This window comes from Salvelinus fontinalis, chromosome 1, assembly GCF_029448725.1.
Source record: "Salvelinus fontinalis isolate EN_2023a chromosome 1, ASM2944872v1, whole genome shotgun sequence".
NCBI classification, from domain to species: Eukaryota; Metazoa; Chordata; class Actinopteri; order Salmoniformes; family Salmonidae; genus Salvelinus; species Salvelinus fontinalis.
The window spans coordinates 45,951,990-45,971,680 of NC_074665.1; the positions used below are offsets into that span (position 1 = coordinate 45,951,990).

Below are 19,691 nucleotides of genomic sequence, written 5' to 3' on the forward strand. Positions count from 1 at the left end.
ACTGTTTTACGGCAGGCCAGGGGTAGGCAACTAAATTCCGGACGACTTTTGTCCGACGGATGATCGGTACGGGAACATAATTCTAATCACTGAGCTCCAAAAGAGATTGTATTTCAAAATAACAATTTCAGACATGATTATATATTACATTTTTTCGGGAATACTTGGGAAATTATTTCCTAAATTAAACAAATCCTTAGTTGAATTCATGGAGATTTTAGTCTATTTTTTTTAACCAAAAACAAAAAGCTTTGGCCTGTTGCCAACCCCAGCATTACAGTATGTTAATTAATTATTTTCTGAGATGAACCTTCATACTGTTAAACATAGCCTACGTGAACAATACTACCCTTGCTATGGCAACAGCATCCTCAGTTAATCAGACATTTAACTTGAATCTTCAATTCATTATCAAAGAGTTGAAGACAACAAGGCCACACGTTTATTAAATTAGTGGACAGATTCCAGTACATTACAAATAAGAAAAACCAATTCTACCTTGATTTACCCCAATATAAGTGCAAATTAATAAAAATGTACCATAATAGAAAACAATGTATTTCTTTATAACAGAGTAGCCAATAGTATGATGCCAAAGCAGTTTAAATATTTGATTTGAAGATGTTGCATGATGGGAATATCCCCAAATGGATACTTCTCAGTTTCTCATACCAGGGGTCCAGACTCCAGATTGTAGTTATCATATCTATAGAGAGAGGAAAAACAGTGAGGAACAAGCGTTTTGAGTAGGATCATCATTTTTACATGACATACTCCATATTTACAATGCGTATAAATAAAAAAAAGTGTAATTTGATATTTTTTTCTCTACATTCTAAGACTGGATTTGTTTTTTGGTCAGGTGTAAACAAATTCGAGATCAGGCTGACCAACACAGGAGGTGAAGGACACAATGTATTTGTGTTGGGACGAGAAAAAGACTGGGCCCTATACTTTTAACGTTGGACTTATGTGAGAGACAGTGCACATTCATCAACATTTTAGTATCATTGTGCCAGAGTTAGCGAAAGAGCTTATTTTTTTGTCCATAGTCCGTTACCGGTTTAGAGTGTGACCGTGGTCAGTGGTCCAGCCCTCTCAGGGCAGCGATGGTGGACACCAGTCTGCGGGGCAGCAGTTTGGCCGTCTGTCTGTACTCCTCTGGCTTGGCCCTCAGCAGTGTCACTATCTGCTGAAGGGTCCTGGAGGGCTGCAGGCCCAACGCATCCATCACGTTGCTCAGGTAGTCTGTGGGGAGTTAGGAGACAGATGTTGAGGACAAAACACTGTGTGGCACTAACACACTGAAAACATAGTATGGACATTATTATTACCTATTAAATGACTATATTATATGGCAGGGTCTACAGACAATCACGGGGAAAAGAGGAAAACCATCCCTGCAGATACCGACAAGCTAAAACACCATCTTCGCCCGCTTTGAGGATAACACCGTGTCACTGACACTGCCAAGGACTCCCGTGGTCCACGCATTTAAGCGTGTTAACCCTCGCAAGGCTGCAGGAGGCATCTCTAGCCATGTCCTCAGAGCATGCGCGGACCAGCTGGCTGGAGTGTTTACAGACTTTCAATATCCCCCTATCCCAGTCTGCTGTCCCCACTTGCTTCAAGATGTCCACCATTGTTCCTGTACCCACTGCTTCTAGACACAATGCCCACTTAACCCGGAAGCCAGATGCACCAAAGTGTCGGAGGAAACACCGTACACCTGGCGACCGTGACAGCGTGCATTGTGCCCGGGGCGCCACAGGAGTCGCTGGCCTCCCTAGCGCGATGGGACAAGGACATCCTTGCCGGGCAAACCCTCCCATAACCCGGGCGACACTGGGCCAATTGTGTGCCGCCCCCATGGGTCTCCCGGTTGCAGCCATCTGCGACAGAGCCTGGACTTGAACCCAGGACCTCTAGTGGCACAACTAGCACTGCGATGCAGTGCCTTAGACCACTGCGCCACTAAGGAGGCCACCGTAGCACTCACTTCTGTCATCATGAAGTGATTTGAGAGGCTACAGTAGTTAAGGATCATATCACCGCCACCTTACCTAACACCCTAGACCCACTTCAATTTGCATACCCCCCCAATAGATCCACACACGATGCAATCGCCATCGCACTGCACACTGCCTTATCCCATCTGGACAAGAGGAATACCTATAAGACTGCTGTTCATTGACTATAGCTCAGCCTTAAACACCATAGTACCCTCCAAGCTCATCATTAAACTTGGAACCCTGGGTCTGAACCCCGCCCTGATAAACTGGTTCCTGAACTTCCTGACAGGCAGCCCCCAGGTGGTGAAGGTAGGAAACAACACTCCACTTCACTGATCCTCAACACTGAGGCCCCACAAGGGTGCGTGCTCAGGCTCCTCCTGTACTCCATGTTCACCCATGACTGCGTGACAACGCAGGCCTCCAACTCAATCATCAGGTTTGCAGACGACACAACAGTAGTAGACCTGATTACCAACAATGACGAGAAAGCCTAGAGGGAGGAGGTGAGGGCCCTAGCGGAGTGGTGCCAGGAAAATAACCTCTCCCTCAACAAAACGAAGGAGCTGATCGTCGACTTCAGGAAACAGCAGAGGGAGCACGACCCTATCCGCATTGACGGGACCGCAGTGGAGGTGAAAAGCTTCACACATCACTGACAATCTGAATGGTCCACCCACACAGAAAGTGTGGTGTTGATGGCGCAACAGCGCCTCCTCAACCTCAGGATGCAGAAGAAATTCGGCTTGGCCCCTAAGACCCTCAAACTTTTACAAATGCACAATTGAGAGCATCCTGTCAGGCTGCATCACCGCCTGGTACGGCAACTGCGCCGCCCGCAACGGCATGGCTCTCCAGAGGGTGGTGCAGTCTGACCAACGCATCACCGGGGGCACACTGCCTGCCCTCCAGGACACCTACAGCACCTGATGTCACAGGAAGGCCAAAAAGATCAAGGATAACAACCACCCGAGCCACAGCCTGTTCACCCCATTATCATCCAGAAGGCGAGGTCAGGACAGCTGCATCAACACTGGGACAGAGAGACTGAAAAACAGCTTCTATCTCAAGGCCATCAAACTGTTAAATAGCCATCTCTAGCCGGCTACCACGCGGTTACTCAACCCTGCACCTTAGAGGCTGCTGCCCTATATACATAGACATGGAATCACTAGTCACTTTAATAATGTTTACATTCTGCTTTACTCATTTCATATGTATTTACTGTATTCTATTCTACTGTATTTTAGTCAATGCCACTCCGACATTGCGTGTCCTAATATTTATATATTTTTTAATTCCATTATTTTACTTTAGATGTGTGTATTGTTGTGAATTGTTAGATACTACTTACTGCACTGTTGGAGCTAGGAACACAAGCATTTCGCTACACCCCCAATAGCATCTGCTAAATGTGTGTATGTGACCGATACAATTTGATTATTACTATATTATTACCAATTCATCTCTTGTGGATAGACGAACTTAACATAAATGGTATCGTTGCGTCTGTCAACAGTCTGTGGGATGCAACGACTAACGAGGAACTCTGTTCTGGTACGATGATTTTTCACCACTGAACATTTGGACAAATTACAATTTTACAGGTGCTCGCATTTTTAACATTTCAGAAGGGGACATTTGGCCAATAGACTTGCCTGAAACTTGTAGAGTTTCCAATTAAGGGAGGGAGGGGGGATACTTTGCAAGTCAAGTTCACATCTCCCCCTGAAGTTAATCGAGCATCAACATTTTAGTTCTGGGTTTCCGATATTAATTACAAATAGATGTAGAGAGTACCTGCCAAGCCGAATGATACACTTTATTCATGCTTTGGCAAGAAGGCCTTTGAAAAACGCATACTTGATGATGCTCTGTTACTATCAACATCAACGTAGTTACATATAACTTTATAATTACAACACGTGTGTAAGTACGTATTGCTTCTTGGTTTACGTTTTTTAAAAATCATCTGAAAATGTAACGAGTCTGTAGTTTTACATCATTTTTTTTACTAAACAACCAACTCCAGATGATCATACAGCACGGAAGCAATGCCATTCAGTACTTATAACCACGTTGGCTCCGTGTACAAAATTGATCTAGAGCTATCTAACAAATATTTCATGAACGATTCAATATGACTCTAAATACATGGGCCCCAATACATTACATTTTACATTTAAGTCATTTAGCAGACGCTCTTATCCAGAGCAATACCATACGCAATGCAGATAGTCCGAGTAGCCATTTGATTACCTGTTCAGGAGTCTTACGGCTTGGGGGTAAAAACTGTTGAGAAGCCTTGTTGTCCTAGACTTGGCACTCCGGTACCGCTTGCCACGTGGTAGGATCTCAGGACCCATGCCAAATCTTTTTCGTTTCCTGAGGGGGAATAGGCTTTGTCGTGCCCTCTTCACGACTGTCTTGGTGTGTTTGGACCATTCTAGTTTGTTGGTGATGTAGACACCAAGGAATTTGAAGCTCTCAACCTGCTCCACTACAGCTCCGTTGATGAGAATGGGGGCGTGCTCAGTCCTCTTTTTCCTGTAGTCCACAATCATCTCCTTAGCCTTGGTTACGTTGAGTGATAGGTTGTTATTCTGGCACCACCCGGCCAGGTCTCTGACCTCCTCCCTATCCTATAGGCTGTCTCGTCGTTGTTGGTGATCAGGCTGACACTTATGTCGTCTGCAAACTTAATGATGGTGTTGGAGTCGTGCCTGGCCATGCAGTCGCGGGTGAACAGGGAGTACAGGAGGGGACCATTGAATGCACCCTTGCACAGCTCGCAAAAATGATTGCTGTCCTCTACCAAACTATTTCTTATGGTGAACCTGAACAATCTAAACAAAATCTGAATGATTGAAAACCTTAAAATCATCAGTTGGATGTGAGTTGCGTCCACTCTGGTAGGCTACACAACTCCGGTAAAACACCATTTTCTACAGCACATTTGGTAACAATGAGCCAGCAAATTACATTGGTTGTCACTCAACTAATAAAGCCTATAATTTGACATTGCGAAAGCCATTTGACAGGCCTCTGAATGCTGAAAGTGCCGCACAGATGTACCAATATCCTATTAGAACAGGGATAGGCCGACCTCTCGTTGGCACCAGCAGCTGTATCTCCCAGCTGTGCGGACAGTTGTTATTTGACAGTCATATGCCGTTAGTCACAAAAGTTCGACAGGCTACTGAACTGAAGGAGAGGACACATCAATTCAGTCACATCAGATGAGGTATTTTCGGAATAAAACAGTACGATTAAAAAACATTAGTGAACCGGCAATTCGTAATATTTGAACATCGGTGCGGTTTGGGCTCCCGCAGAGCGATGCACTCATATCTTAAACATTTGAACCGGGGACCAATGCGTATCGGTGAATCGTTACATCCCTACTATTTTGGAGGTAAGTGACGGAGGTACAGTACCGATGTCGGTGGCCAGCTGTTTGGTGGAGTGGGCCGTGAGCTCTGGGATGAGCAGGATGGCGTCACAGTACGTCTGCATGGTCGCCCTGGCGATGGAGCCCAGCCAGTAGTCTGCTGTGTTGTCCAGCTCCGGAAGGTCATCACCTGAGGTTGAAACAATGTCAGACAAACAATGTCAGGCATGGCCAGTCACACACAGAAAATGGCAAGGGCAGCTATTGAAATTAGGACAAAGAGAGGGAGACCGGAGGAGAGATGCAATGTGCAAGGAGAGAAAGAAAGAAAGAAGAGACCGGGAGTTTAGGGCAATAGGTAAAGTGGGGGGAAGACTGAGAAGAGGGGAGAGGTATGGGGAGATGGAAGAGGACTGGGGAAGAGAGGAAAAAGGTGGAAAACCTGAAGAGAGATGAGGAGCAAAAGAACAAGGGAGACGGGTACCAGACAAGAGGGGCAAAGATCTAAAAGGAGGGAAGAATAGAGAGACAGATGGAGGGATAGACTGAATGAAAGAGGGGGGTGGGGTGGGGTCACCTTGCTCAGGCGGGAAAGGCAGTTTGCCTGCGTGCAGGGCCAACTCCAGCGCCGGGTCTTCTTGCGTCACAAAGGGCTCCAAGTGGAGCGGCAGAGACATGATGTACTGTCCTATCTTTCAAGGAGAAACACAGGCAGTAAGCCACCTCAACACAACCTGACGAACCTGAACATTCATAGTACTTTAGTAACACTAACAGTGAACATTTACAGCAGAAATAACACCACAAAGACAGCTTTCAAGGACAGGTTATATTACATAATACATATACAATAACACTTGAATCTATGACTTGAATTATATAACCTGTAGATGTTGTGCTCATAGTTAGGCCAGACATACATTGGTGATGTACTCCTGTGGGGACAAGCTGAAGGTAGGCAGGTCTTCAGCATAGCTCTCTCCAAAACCTCCTGCATCTCGGCTCTGATAACAGCCATGGTACAAGACGGAACATATGTAAGTATTACATTTACACACAGAAACAAGATTCACTGACTGCACACACACCTCCATTTTGGAGACCAAGCAGAGTTGATGTTTGATCTGCAGGAAGACCGAGTCGAAGGCCAGCTGGTTGGCCTGCTGGTTGAGACGGGTCAGAGCCACTCGGGTCTCAGCCAGAAGACTGGAGTTACCTGTCCCCTTCTCCTACAAAACAACGGCAACTTGAACATGTCAGACCTCACAACAGACCTAACGCCCCCGAAAACATAGCGACACTTAATTGCGTTACAAGCCTTTATTGAAGCAAAAATGACAGTCATTGATCACAAGACTCTCTGTATTTTCACTCTGAAAATACAATTGGACATTTGACCATTTATAGGCTACATTCCCAACCTACAACTACCGTAACATCCCACTCAAAGCTAAAACCCAAATGAAAGTGCCAAGTCATCCCCCCCAGTATGACCATCCATACCTTGAGGGAGTAGAGCAGCCCCATCAGGCCGTTGTACTCTGCCATGTTGCCCCTCTGCAGGTAGTTATACTCCTGCCAGGGGTTCCTGCCGCTTGCCTTCCTCTCCGTGGAGCTGGCCTCCTGGATGCCCGCCAGGCTCCGAGGGCTGTACGACTCAGACAGGTACTTCCCCGCCGTGGCCAGGATCCTATAGGATCATAAAGTGGGTTGAGGCCCATGTACAATGCACTTTGAAATAAAACGTACTTAAATAAAATGGACCTATAGGACATGGCAAGAGAACGGGGGAAGTATGAATGGATATAAGTAGGGGAGTCAGGTAGCTAGGGAGTAGGGTCTGGGGGTTGATTTGGACCTCGGCTAGAGTGATGGCGTTGGTCTTACTTGTTTGACAGCTGCAGCTCATAGGCTCCACACTGTCTCAGCAACTCCCCACAGGTGGCAATGATCCTGCAATGCAGAGGATACACGGGGTATCAAAAATAATACACAGTTCATGCACAATCACCCTTTTCATACTACTGAGCCAAGACCAGCCGAGCTGTACTGCATTGGCCTGGTTGAACGTTATGAGGGGGGGGGGGGGGGGGGGGTGTAGATTTTTGCCTTAAATAGATCCAAAAGTTATTTTTTATGAAATTACCATAAACAATATCTAGTAATGCTGCATAGTTCTAGAAAGGTCTGAAACGGACCTTTCTGGTAAAAAAAAATGTTTTTATACAATTGCTGAGGTGTACTCACTTTTGAGGACACAGGCTCAAGTATATAGTACAAATATTATGAAAATATAAAAAAACAATATCAGACTTTTGTCCTATTCAACAAAAGTGGGGGAATAGGGCTTGAAATTACTGAAATGCTTTCTAAATATAGTAACAATCAAATTCTAAACAATTTACTATAATATTCAACCTTATAACAAACTGTAAAATAAATATGATCATATTTAGTGACAGTACAAGTTTGGATCCATTTCAACTGACGACACAGCATGTTCTACCAAGCGTCCTCTCAGCAAAGCAGAAACACCAATGCGAATGTGTACAGACTCGTTACAACTTCAGCTTTGCGCATTCAGTCATTCTGTCCCTCTGTGACCAAGAGAAAGTGGTCATGTTTCAATTCTACAAAATGATTTAGCATTTAGTCATGTCGAGAGCTCCCAATCTGGCTCAGAATATCACAGCGAGACGAAACCACAATAGACGGAGTCCCTAGACTGTCCCCTTTAATATGGCATTTATTGTCATGAAGCTTGCCCTGGAGGCAGCTCTGCAGAGTGGTCACTAGCTGGCACAGCCAGAAAGTCATAAAATCTGATTTTAAACCTAACCTTAACCACACTGCTAACCCTAATGCCTCACCCTCTCCTTAAATGAAGACCAAAAATGTTGACTTTGCATCTGGCCCATCTAGCAGAAATCGCTCAATTCTGTCTCCAGAGCATATTCATGACAATAAACGTCAATCTGCCTTTAACATGCCATCTGGCAGGCTGGGCACCGTCGCTCAGAGGCAAATTAAATAGATTCTTTGTCTAGATAGGGCACAAAATGTGATACGTCACTCCCTATGCAATTCGGGGTGTAAAACCTGACACTTAAAGTCAGCTCTGCTGACAGAGTGGTAGCAGAAATATGGGACTTTGTAACACACTATATATACAAAGGTATGTGGACACCCCTTCTGATTAGTGGATTTGGCCATTTCAGTCACAGCCGTTGTTGACAGATGTATAAAATCGAGCACAGCCATGCAATCTCCATAGACAAACATTGACAGTACAATGGCCTTACCGAAGAGCTCAGTGACTTTCAACATGGTACCGTCATAGGATGCCACCTTTCCAACAAGTCAGTTCGTCAAATTTCTGCCCTGCTAGAGCTGCCCCAGTCAACTGTAAGTGCTGTTATTGTGAAATGGAAACGTCTAAGAGCAACAACGGCGCAACAGGGAAGTGGTATGCCACACAAGCTCACAGAAAACAGAAAGGGACCGCCGACCGCAGCGTGCAAAAATTGTCTGTCCTCGGTTGCAACACTCCCTACAGAGTTCCAAACTGCCTCTAGAAGCAACGTCAGCACCAGAACTGTTCGTCGGGAGCTTCATGAAATGGGTTTCCATGGCCGAGCAGCTGTACACAAGCCTAAGATCGCCATGTGCAATGCCAAGCGACGGCTGAAGTGGTGTAAGGCTCGTCGCCATTGGACTCTGGAGCATTGGAAACGCGTTCTCTGGAGTGATGAATCACGCTTCACCATCTGGCAGTCTGACAGACACATCTGGGTTTGAAGGATGCCAGGAGAACCATGTTTACCCGAATGCATAGTGCCAACTGTTACGTTTGGTGGAGGAGGAATAATGGTCTGGGGCTGTTTTTTATGGTTTGGGCTAGGCCCTTTAGCTCCAGTGAAGGGAAATCTTAACGCTACAGCATACAATGACATTCTAGACTTTGTGGCAACAGTTTAGGGAAGACCCTTTCCTGTTTCAGCATGACAATGCCCCCCGTGCACAAAGCGAGGTCCATACAGAAATGGTTTGTCGAGATATTTGAGGAAGAACTTGACTGGCCTGCACAGAGCACTGACCTCAACCCCATCAAACACCTTTGGGATGAATTGAATGGAAACGCCAACTGTGAGCCAGGCATCAGTGCCCAACCTCACTATTGCTCTTGTGGCTGAATGGAAGCAAGTACCCGCAGCAATGTTCCAACATCTAGTGGAAAGCCTTCCCAGAAGAGTAGAGCCTGTTATAGCAGCAAAGGGGGGACCAAATCCATATTAAGTCCCATGATTTTGTAATGAGATGTTGGATGAGCAGGTGCACACTTACTTTTGGTCATGTAGTGTACAATAAGACACTGGACCCTGTGACATTAACAGAGTGCTTTGTACACCAAAATATCAGTCAGAATCGGTCCAAAACCACTCAGTCCCCTAAATATGGGACTTAACATCTAATTAACCATGGTTGTTGGAAGCATCCTGAAAATGACAATGTGCAAAGGAAAATATCAGAGCCAGCAGAGTTTGATTTGGGTTCACACAAAACCCACCTGACCGAGTTCTGGAAGGCAGTCCAATCCTCTTGGAACACAGCAGCACTGGGCATGTCCTCCAACCTGCACTTCTTCCTGACTGACTGCAGAGTGGTGGAGAAGTCTGAAACATACCTGTAGAAAAATTGGCCAAGACACATATATGTGAGAGCAATGTACAAAAGTCAACCAGAATATTCATACAAATATTGAAATGTGCGTGTACTGTGTAGTATGTGTATGAACTGTCAGTGTTTCCCCTAGGATTTTTTTCAGCAGTGGTGTCATAGTTAGGGTTGGAGGAGTAGTGGGTGTCCTCTTGGCCGCAGAGACAAAACTGTTATGTTTTAAAGCTAATTTCCTACAATTCTACACATTTTAGCATGGCTTATGCCGTGTTCTTATGCGATCTGAGTGACTCAAACATAACAAAATCAATTGAGGCCCCATGCGAGACATTTTTGAAATGGCGATTGTTAGTTCTCAAAGATGATCTTATTTAAAAAAATATATATACTGTACAGCTCTATTATCTTTTCTACATGCCGTTTAAGTTTACACTGAAAAGTTGAAACATTCCACCCCCCAAAAAATTATCAATAAAAACAAAGTGTACAGTCGTGTATAATTACTTGGCGAAGAGGGCTTTGAGGGCCTTGAGGAGGCCACACAAGGCCAGGCCGTCAGTCAGTTTGACACAGCGGTCAACAGCAGCACCGGCCAGGCCAAACAGCTTCCCCACCGAGTGACTCAGCTCCTCTACACAGTCTATCACCTCACCACGCTCCTGACAGAAGGAGGGGGAAAAGGAAGGGAATAAAGAGAGAGAGAAAGAGGGGCGGGAGAGAGAAGAAAAAGTACGATGACGAGAGAAAGAAAGAGGTACACGGTCAATGGTCACAAGGTCCTTTCCACTCGCCTGCCCCAAAAAAATGAAATTACCATTGAATAAGGTTTGGTATGTGCGTGAGTTTGTGTGTGGTATCCTAGCAGATAAGAGCGTTGGGCCAGTAATCAAAAGGTCGCCGATTCGAATCCCCGAACCGATGCACTTTACCCGAATTGCTCCTGTAAGTCTCTTAAATAACTAAAATGTAAATGTGCCTCACCAGGGGCATGGCGCTGATCTGGATGAGGAGGTGGGACTCCTCCAGGTCTCCATACTGCAGCTGGTAGGGTTTGTAGGGGTCATACAGGGCACTGACCAGCTCATTCACCTTCAGCAGGTTGTTCTCACCTGAGAGGTACAACCACAACATAAGTCTACCTTGTGAGCACTTAACCCCCCCCCCCCCCCCCCAAAAAAAAACACTCAGATGTCAACCCTAAGGAAAGGTTTGAATTACCTGGGTGGAGCTCAAGTTAGGATTCAGCGTTATGTATATCAACACAATTAATTAGCGTCACTATCAAGACTACCATAAACATGTCATAGGCAGATCTTTCAAATACTTCAGTTTCCCTACTGTAATTATGTTACCTATGGAATAGTCCCAAAAGTGCAAACTCCAAGCCAAATCAAGGCCACCTTCCAAGTACTTGACAAGTATTTTGACGCAGGGCTGATGTCATTACAATCTTATAATGTATATCATCAATCTCACTGCTGATTAACAAGGGACTACGGGTGAAAATAAACTGTGCAGCTAAAGCCGAAACTATTTTACACCTCAGCATTGACAGACTTGTCGATTAACGAGCAAATGATAGGCCTATAAATAAATAAATACATAGGCGCAGTAGCAGGCGAACAGACCCAGGTGTGGCAACATGGCCTGCGCCAGGCTCCTGCCGAAGGTGGCAGCGGTGTGGTGGAGCTCCAGCAGCGTGTCCAGCCGCTGCTCCTGGGGGGCGCGCTCCATGGCCGTGCTCAGACACACAGGGATGGAGGGCACCATGGCCCCCAGGGTCTGGATCAGCAGCACCGTCACCACCTCGTATGGATTCTTAAACACCTGGTGGTGGAGGGTAGATAGATTCATATACAGTCATATGGGGACATGGGGTTAGGTTGGAGATGACACGTTGTAGATGGAAGATTGTGGACCCTCTGCGGACATGTTTTTTTTACAGAAAGAATATATATTTTTTATTCTACAGTCTATTAGTGTAAGTCATGGTGTGTAAATGTATGGTAGTGTGAGTAAGGATGCCTAGGGCAGGGCTGTACGATATGGGCCAAAAAATATAATAGCTTTTTTTTATTATCATATTGTGATATAAATCAAAACGCTTGGGTGAACGGTCGGAATCATATAAATACTTATATTAAGACGCAAAGTGGAAAGCAGCCTCGTTTGTGTTTGGAACAATCTGTGGACTGCACGACGGGAACAGCATGCAAACTTATAGTGCATTGAGGAGGCGGAACTGCGCTGCTTTGAGTGACATGGGGCAAGGCTTGTGGAAAGCAGACGCAAGAGATGAGACATGACAAACAAAGTACCTTTTAAAAACTGACGCGGCCGAGTGGCGTTTTAAAATATTGCATACGATATGGATCTCTTGAGATATGGACACTACAAATGTCAATATTGCAATTTCGATGTGAATTGAATCACTTGTGCAGCCCTAACCTGAGGGTTTCTGCCACTACTTGCATTGCTGTATGATACAGTGTGGGAAGGATACTTAGTTGTGTGTGTGTGTTATGTTACGATGGAGCGCGTGTGTTATGGTATGATACAGAGCAGTGGTACTCAAAGTCGGGGTCGAGTGGGAATCGCAGTGTTTTGCCAGATTTTTCACACAATGAAATACATAATTGGGGTGAATTACAGATCATTGTATGGGACAATATACTAACTTTTTTGAAAGATAATTAGAAAAATACAATTTTATTGAGTAAAACAAAGTATTTATTGGTTATTTTAATTGTGATGAGAAAAGTGTAAATCTAAATTTATTTGAAGGTTAGATTTGGGGTGGGGAGCGCCAGAAATTTTGCTGAAAGAAATGGGATCCCCCTGAAAAAGTTTATAAACAACTAGACTGTTTGTGTGTGTGTGTGTGTGTGTGTGTGTGTGTGTGTGTGTATGTGTGTGTGTGTGTATACCTGGCTGCTCCACTGTAGCTGTGAGTGCCAGGTGGAGAGCAGGGTGTCGTAGAACTCAGCCAGCTGCTGATTTAGACTCAGCTCACTCTGAGACAGGTCCTGCCACACACTCACCAGCTGACCCTGGAAACACACAGGAGAATACAAGTCAACAATTGGAAAACACATACCTACAAAATAAACCATGTAAGCAATTACACTAAATTAAAATCAGTGACAATGTAACAGATACCTTATGACACTTGTAGTAGTAGGCAAGAAGCTGTGGCATTCTGTCGATCTCTGTGAAGACTTTCACAAAGAGCTTGGCTTGGTCTGCAGAAGAAAAGAAAACCATAAGCCTAGTCAGAATCAGGTTTCAGAAAGACCGGTCTAAACTAATACGGATTGAGTATTCCATCTCAACCCAATCATAAGTTATTTGCAGACCGTCTCTTACCTACAGACATGGAGTTGAAGGTGGCTACTATCTGGGGGCTGGCCAAGGCCTCCAGCCTATTCTTCAGAGCCTCCAGGTGCACACATTTCTCAGAGTAGTCTGGTGTGTCCACCAGCATAGCCAGGCTGTTTTGCATGGCGGTCAGTTTAGAAGAGATTACAGCCATGTCCTGGGGGAAAGAGGTAGTGTCAGAAAGTTCCGGTTAAATGGAAATCACTAGAGCTTGTGTGTTCCTGTTAACGTGGGATGTCTTCTGCCTTTGAGGAGTTGGTCACTTGTTATAAAGTCGACTCAGCAAAATGACGTTGTCACGATGCAGCATCGCAGATATTGAAATGAGCGAGATGCAAGACTTTGCTCTCTCACAGTATCTGCGCATGTGCATGGGTTCACTTCACACTGTTCACAGCATGGTAGCCAGGGCACCAAAACAGCAGAGAAGTTGAGCCTCACGCTTCAACGCTCTTAGCTGTTGCGGAAATCAACCCTACTATACTGTTTACTTTCTGCATCTACGTCATAATAGTCTACCTTTACGACATCCCGAAAATAGTATCTCCGAATATTACAAAGAACCAAGAGACTTCTACATTGGCTATATGTACTACATTTTTGAACAAGAAGAATATTTGGTCACCTATGCCACCTAAAATATCAAATCACTGAATCCTTAAATTAGTGCAGAGAGATATTACATATTACAGTATACTAAGGGGAGTGGAGCAGGGTTTTAGAGGTAGTTTGACGCCACCTGTGTCTTGAAGGTCTCCTCGATGTCTGCACTGAGCGTGCTCCATTTGTCTGCCTCCTGTAGTGCATCGGAGGCTAAGTGCATCCGAGACTTGACCTGATCGAGCTCTACCAAGACCTGCAACACAGAATCCACACGCCAAAGACTTAGTGCTGTATAACTGACAACAAATACAGTTGAAGTCAGAAGTTCACACACACTTAGGTTAGAGTCATTAAAACTCGTTTTTCAACCACTCCACAAATTTCTTGTTAACAAACTATAGATTTGGCAAGTCGGTAAGGACATCTACTTTGTGCATGACACAAGTCATTTTTCCAACAATTGTTTACAGACAGATTATTTCACTGTATCATCATTCCAATGGGTCAGAAGTTTACATACACTAAGTTGACTGTGCCTTTAAACAGCTTGGAAAATTCTAGAAAAATATGTCATGGCTTTAGAAGCTTCTGATAGGCTAATTGACATAATTTGAGTCAATTGAAGATGTACCTGTGGATGTATTTCAAGGCCTACCTTCAAACTCAGTGCCTCTTTCCTTGACATCATGGAAAAATCAAAAGAAATCAGCCAAGACCTCAGAAAAAAAATTGTAGACCTCCACAAGTCTGGTTCATCCTTGGGAGCAATTTCCAAACGCCTGAAGGTACCACGTTCATCTGTACAAACAATAGTTCGCAAGTATAATCACCATGGGACCACGCAGCCGTCATAGCGCTCAGGAAGGAGACAAGTTCTGTCTCCTGGACCTTGGTGCGAAAAGTGCAAATCAATCCCAGAACTACAGCAAAGGACCTTGTGAAGATGCTGGAGGAAACAGGTACAAAAGTATCTATATCCACAGTAAAACGAGTACTACATTGACATAACCTGAAAGGACGCTCAGCAAGGAAGAAGCCACTGCTACAAAACTGCCATAAAAAGCCAGACTACGGTTTGCAACTGTACATTGGGACAAAGATCGTACTTTTTGGAGAAATGTCCTCTGGTCTGATGAAACAAAAATAGAACTGTTTGGCCATAATGAGCATTGTTATGTTTGGAGGAAAAAGGGGGACGCTTGCAAGCTGAAGAACACCATGCCAACCGTGAAGCACGTTGGTGGCAGCATCATGTTGTGGGGGTGGTTTGCTGCAAAAGGTACTGGTGCACTTCACAAAATAGATGGCTTCATGAGGCAGGAGAATTATGTGGATATATTGAAGTAGCATCACAAGACATCAGTCATGAAGTTAAAGCTTGGTCGCAAATGGGTCTTCCAAATGGACGATGACCCCAAGCAAACTTCCAAAGTTGTGGCAAAATGGCGTAAGGACAACAAAGTCAAGGTATTGGAGTGGCCATCACAATTTTTACTGGGATTAAATGTCAGGAATTGTGAAACTGAGTTGAAATGTATTTGGCTAAGGTGTATGTAAACTTCCGACTTATTTGCTGTACTGGGAGCTTGTTATCCTATTTGAATAGGACAATATCCTGCCCATAGTACTATAGTATTATGCGACTGTGTGTATGTCGCCGTATCTACATGGACTGACTGTGCTGCTTATTTGCATGGTGTGTGTGTTTGCTTAGTCGCAAGTCAATTCCGATGAGTTATCCGTCTGATGTGTGTTTATAACGCAAATGGCTCCCATACCTGCATGGACTGAACAGTGTCCTGCTCAAATTTCCTGATGTCCTCTTTAACAAGGACCATCTGCTCCTTCAGGAATGACGCTTCCTGCTTCAGGGCCTCCACGTCCCGCAGCACTCTGGGCATGTTCTGCAGGGCCTGGTTACTGCTCTCTGAACAAGGAGAAATACAATTCAAATGTTTCTCATCGTGTAGGTCAATGGTCAGAGAAGCTGGATACATCAAATCATGCTTCGTAAACAACAGGTGTAGGCTAACAGTGAAATGCTTACTTACGGGCCCTTCCCAACAATGCAGAGAGAGAAAATATAGAAAATAATAATCAATACACAATGAGTAACAATAACTTGGCTTTATACACGGGGTACCAGTACCGAGTCAATGTGCAGGGGTACGAGGTAATCGAGGTAGATATGTACATAACTATGAATGAAGTAACTAGCCAACAGGTTAGATAATAAACAGTAGCAGCAGCGTATGGCATGAGTCAAAAACGTTTGTGCAGAAAGGATCAATGCAGATAGTCCGGGTAGCTATTTGGTTAACTATTTAGGGTTAGTGTTCCCACACGGCCATATCTCCAGGTTACAGCGCGTGTTTACGGAATACAGAGGTGACCACCTGTTCTAATTAGCAATCTAGCATGCTCCGAACACCTGTGTGTAATGGAAGAAAGCCACCAGAACGTGTTGTAACTGGAAAATAATCAGCTGCAACTGCGATAAAGTCTGTTAAAACAGTGTACAGTAAGTGTAGAATTATTTTTGATGTGATATGAAATTAAAGGGCTTTATGTTTCTAAACCCGTATCACAATTGAGAATCGACTCACGTTTAAATTGAATATTTGGCTGTTTTGGCTGCCAGAGCCAGAGCCAGTCTTCCTCTGAAAATAACAAGGTCCTTGGACAATTATTGGGTTACTGTAGTAGCCTATGACTCTTGGTTGTTCCAGTTCAGTTAACTGAACCTGGAATAGTTATGTTTCTTGATAGTTTCGGGGAACAGGCAGCAATAAAATAACATTTACACAAAATTGACAGTATGTCACAGTTACCTAGCCTTGGGACAACATTGGGATACCGCAGCAGGGATATGGTGCAGTTCAGACAAAAGTTGGAATCAGACGTTTATTTGATAGCGAGGGACACGTTTCACTTTGTCTGGTAAATAGTTCCTAGAGATTACAAAAAAAACTATGTATTTGTAATCTCTAGGAGGGGGGGGGTAAAGCGGCTACATTGTGGTAAGGTTATTTTTCGTCGCCAACCACCAGATCGTTCACAACTTAGGGAGTCCAACCAATAGATTCCCGATGTTGTCCCAAAGTTTAGTTACCCTCAATTGCATTGTTGACTTCCTGGATGAACAACTGCAGTTTCATGACCAGCGTTGCCGCGTGCGCATCTGCCTTCCCGGGCACATCCTTCTGCATCTTGAAGGCCCCATTCACCCAGTCCTTCACGTCGAAATCATCGTCCAGAAATTTGGAAAAGTCCATTTTGCTGTGCGACAAACTTCAGGTAGCTAGCGATGAGTGATGTCAAGACGACCCAAAATTCTGGGCGGGGATTAAAACCAGTTGGACAACATTGAAGACAGCTTTGTTAGCTACCAATAACATTCACTATATTAAAAGTAATACTTACCATTTCACTTCTGAATGTGACATGAACATAGCCTGGCCATAGAGGCTAGCTAGCTGCTTCTCATAACTTGAAATCTAAGTTCTCCCAATTACAGGTTTAGAAACGAACAGAAAATATACAGCCCATGAACATGAAATGACCATAATAACTAAATAGAGTTCGAGCAAAATAATTGCCTCCAGAGTTGATTTGAATGGACTAAAACATATAAAAAATAATCCGTTTCAGCTTTGTTGACAGATGACAACAATATCCTGTTTGTGCTCACTTAATGATCTTCCCCAAGAAACAAATGACTATAGATTGTTCCCATGTTGCGTCCCCATTACAATGATCTATGCTCGAAAATGGGTCAAGATGAGAACATTAAAAATACAATTATTTTAAAGCATCCATGAGGTTAACTTTCAAGATCAATTATTGTATTTGTAGATTAAAGTACGAAAACGAGGTGTGTTACACTTGAAGTCTCTCGTTGAAACCAAATCCTGCCTCCCGATGGTCAATTTGCAAAACAACTAGTGACAAGTTATGTAAAACATGTGAATACAAACCTATACAGTGGAATTTAACGTCTGAAATTGTCAGATTACTAGATTGGCTAAATTATTTCACATAAACGCAATTGTTTTAGCTGGATATGGAGCCCAGGGGTGAATTAATTACACCGATTGTGTTGCAAAACGTTTTGCAACAGAAACCATTTTGCAACGAAAACAAGTTCCTAGTGGACAAATTAAGGGAGGTCCATTCCCGGTTCGTTCAGTTTGCAGTTTACTTCCGTTTGGTTCTTAAACGGTAAACTGTTTCCGTTGCAAGATGCAATGAATACACCCCAGATAGATACTACATGGACTCATTTTTTAAATTATATTTTATTATGAACACAAATACAAAAAAAACAGAAATATACAAACAAGAGTACATAAACCTAACAGACAGGGGTATTACATATCAAGATTAATTTTCAATTTGTTAAATACTTTTATGGTGCGTATTGCTTTTTTAAAAACATTTACTGATCATTTCAAAATAATATTTAAATTCTCTCTTAAATAATGTGAAAAGGGCTTTGTTCTCTGCCCACTTCATTTTATGGATAAATAATTTTCCATGAAAGATAAACACATTATCAATGAAAGTTAAGTCAGGGTCCATATCAGTTGGATCAAAATAAAACATAATATCAGATCTCTCAGATTAACATTAATAGTCGTTTCTTTTCAAATAAAATATTCTAACTCACTCCAAAATCTTCTGACATAAGAGCAGTCCCAAAATAAATAGTCAAGAGATTCTGGGTCACGACCACAAAATACACATTTGTTATCAATAGCTATTTTAAATCTGTGTATAATAAAGGTCTTTACAGGGTAGATTCTATGAATGAGTTTGTATGATACTTCTTTCAACCTTATTAGATATACAATATTTACCAGACAACAACGAAACTTTGTTCCAGTTCACTTGTCCTCGGGCTGCATTCCAGTACATTTTAGCAGAGGGAATAGTAACATATTGACACAGTTTCCTTATATACATGGTATTACATTTATAGTTTCAAATGTCAATTCCTTCTAATTGTATTGAGGCTACAAAATCCTCAACAGTTGCACTTGGAGTATTGTTATATTCTCCTAAAAGAAGAATTGCACCTTTGGGGATAGCTCTAACAATTTGATACTCCTCAGGAGTGAATTGTGTGTTCTCATAAATTTTGGATAATCATATAGTTGTTCATCATTATTCAATAATTGTTCAACACAAATAATGTTGTCATACCAGTTCTGGAAAAATAAAGACTTGTTTTTGTATTTTATGTCTTTATTATTCCAGATTGTATACCTTTGTGGGGAAGAATTGTGTTTGTACATCAGGTTCCAAGTTAGAAGTACTTGTTCATGAAAGTTTGCAAGCTTAATAGGGATTTTACCCATATCAAAGTTGCATTTGAGTAAGAATTCTAGACCACCAATCTGTTGGAATATTAAATCAGGGATGATATTCCAAATGCAATCCTTATTTCTTAAATAGTTTTGTATCCATTTAATCTTAAATATTATATTAGAGGTTTTAAAATCCAGAGCATTCAACCCTCCCTCACCTTGGGTGCTACATATTACCGGTTTTCTTAAATAATGAGGTTTATTCCTTCATATGACGTTAAATATTTTAGTTACTGACAGAGGAACAACCAAGGCAAGGGA

The 19,691-nt window shown here is 43.2% G+C and overlaps 1 protein-coding gene across 1 annotated transcript; it reads right to left on the bottom strand.

The window, feature by feature from the left end:
• Positions 1 to 419: 419 nt before the first annotated feature.
• Positions 420 to 17,906, bottom strand: LOC129855695 (conserved oligomeric Golgi complex subunit 7-like). Its single transcript, XM_055923626.1, has 19 exons — positions 17,485 to 17,906; positions 17,174 to 17,396; positions 15,840 to 15,988; positions 14,198 to 14,314; positions 13,447 to 13,615; positions 13,240 to 13,322; positions 13,008 to 13,130; positions 11,709 to 11,907; positions 11,062 to 11,189; positions 10,585 to 10,739; positions 9,971 to 10,087; positions 7,291 to 7,356; positions 6,907 to 7,093; positions 6,492 to 6,632; positions 6,324 to 6,407; positions 5,981 to 6,095; positions 5,450 to 5,593; positions 1,061 to 1,248; positions 420 to 706 (listed from the first exon to the last, which is right to left on the bottom strand). Exons 2-18 carry the CDS (start codon positions 17,334 to 17,336, stop codon positions 1,082 to 1,084), a joined length of 2,307 nt encoding a protein of 768 aa, XP_055779601.1. The 5' UTR covers positions 17,337 to 17,396; positions 17,485 to 17,906; the 3' UTR covers positions 420 to 706; positions 1,061 to 1,081.
• Between the last annotated feature and the right edge of the window lie 1,785 nt (positions 17,907 to 19,691).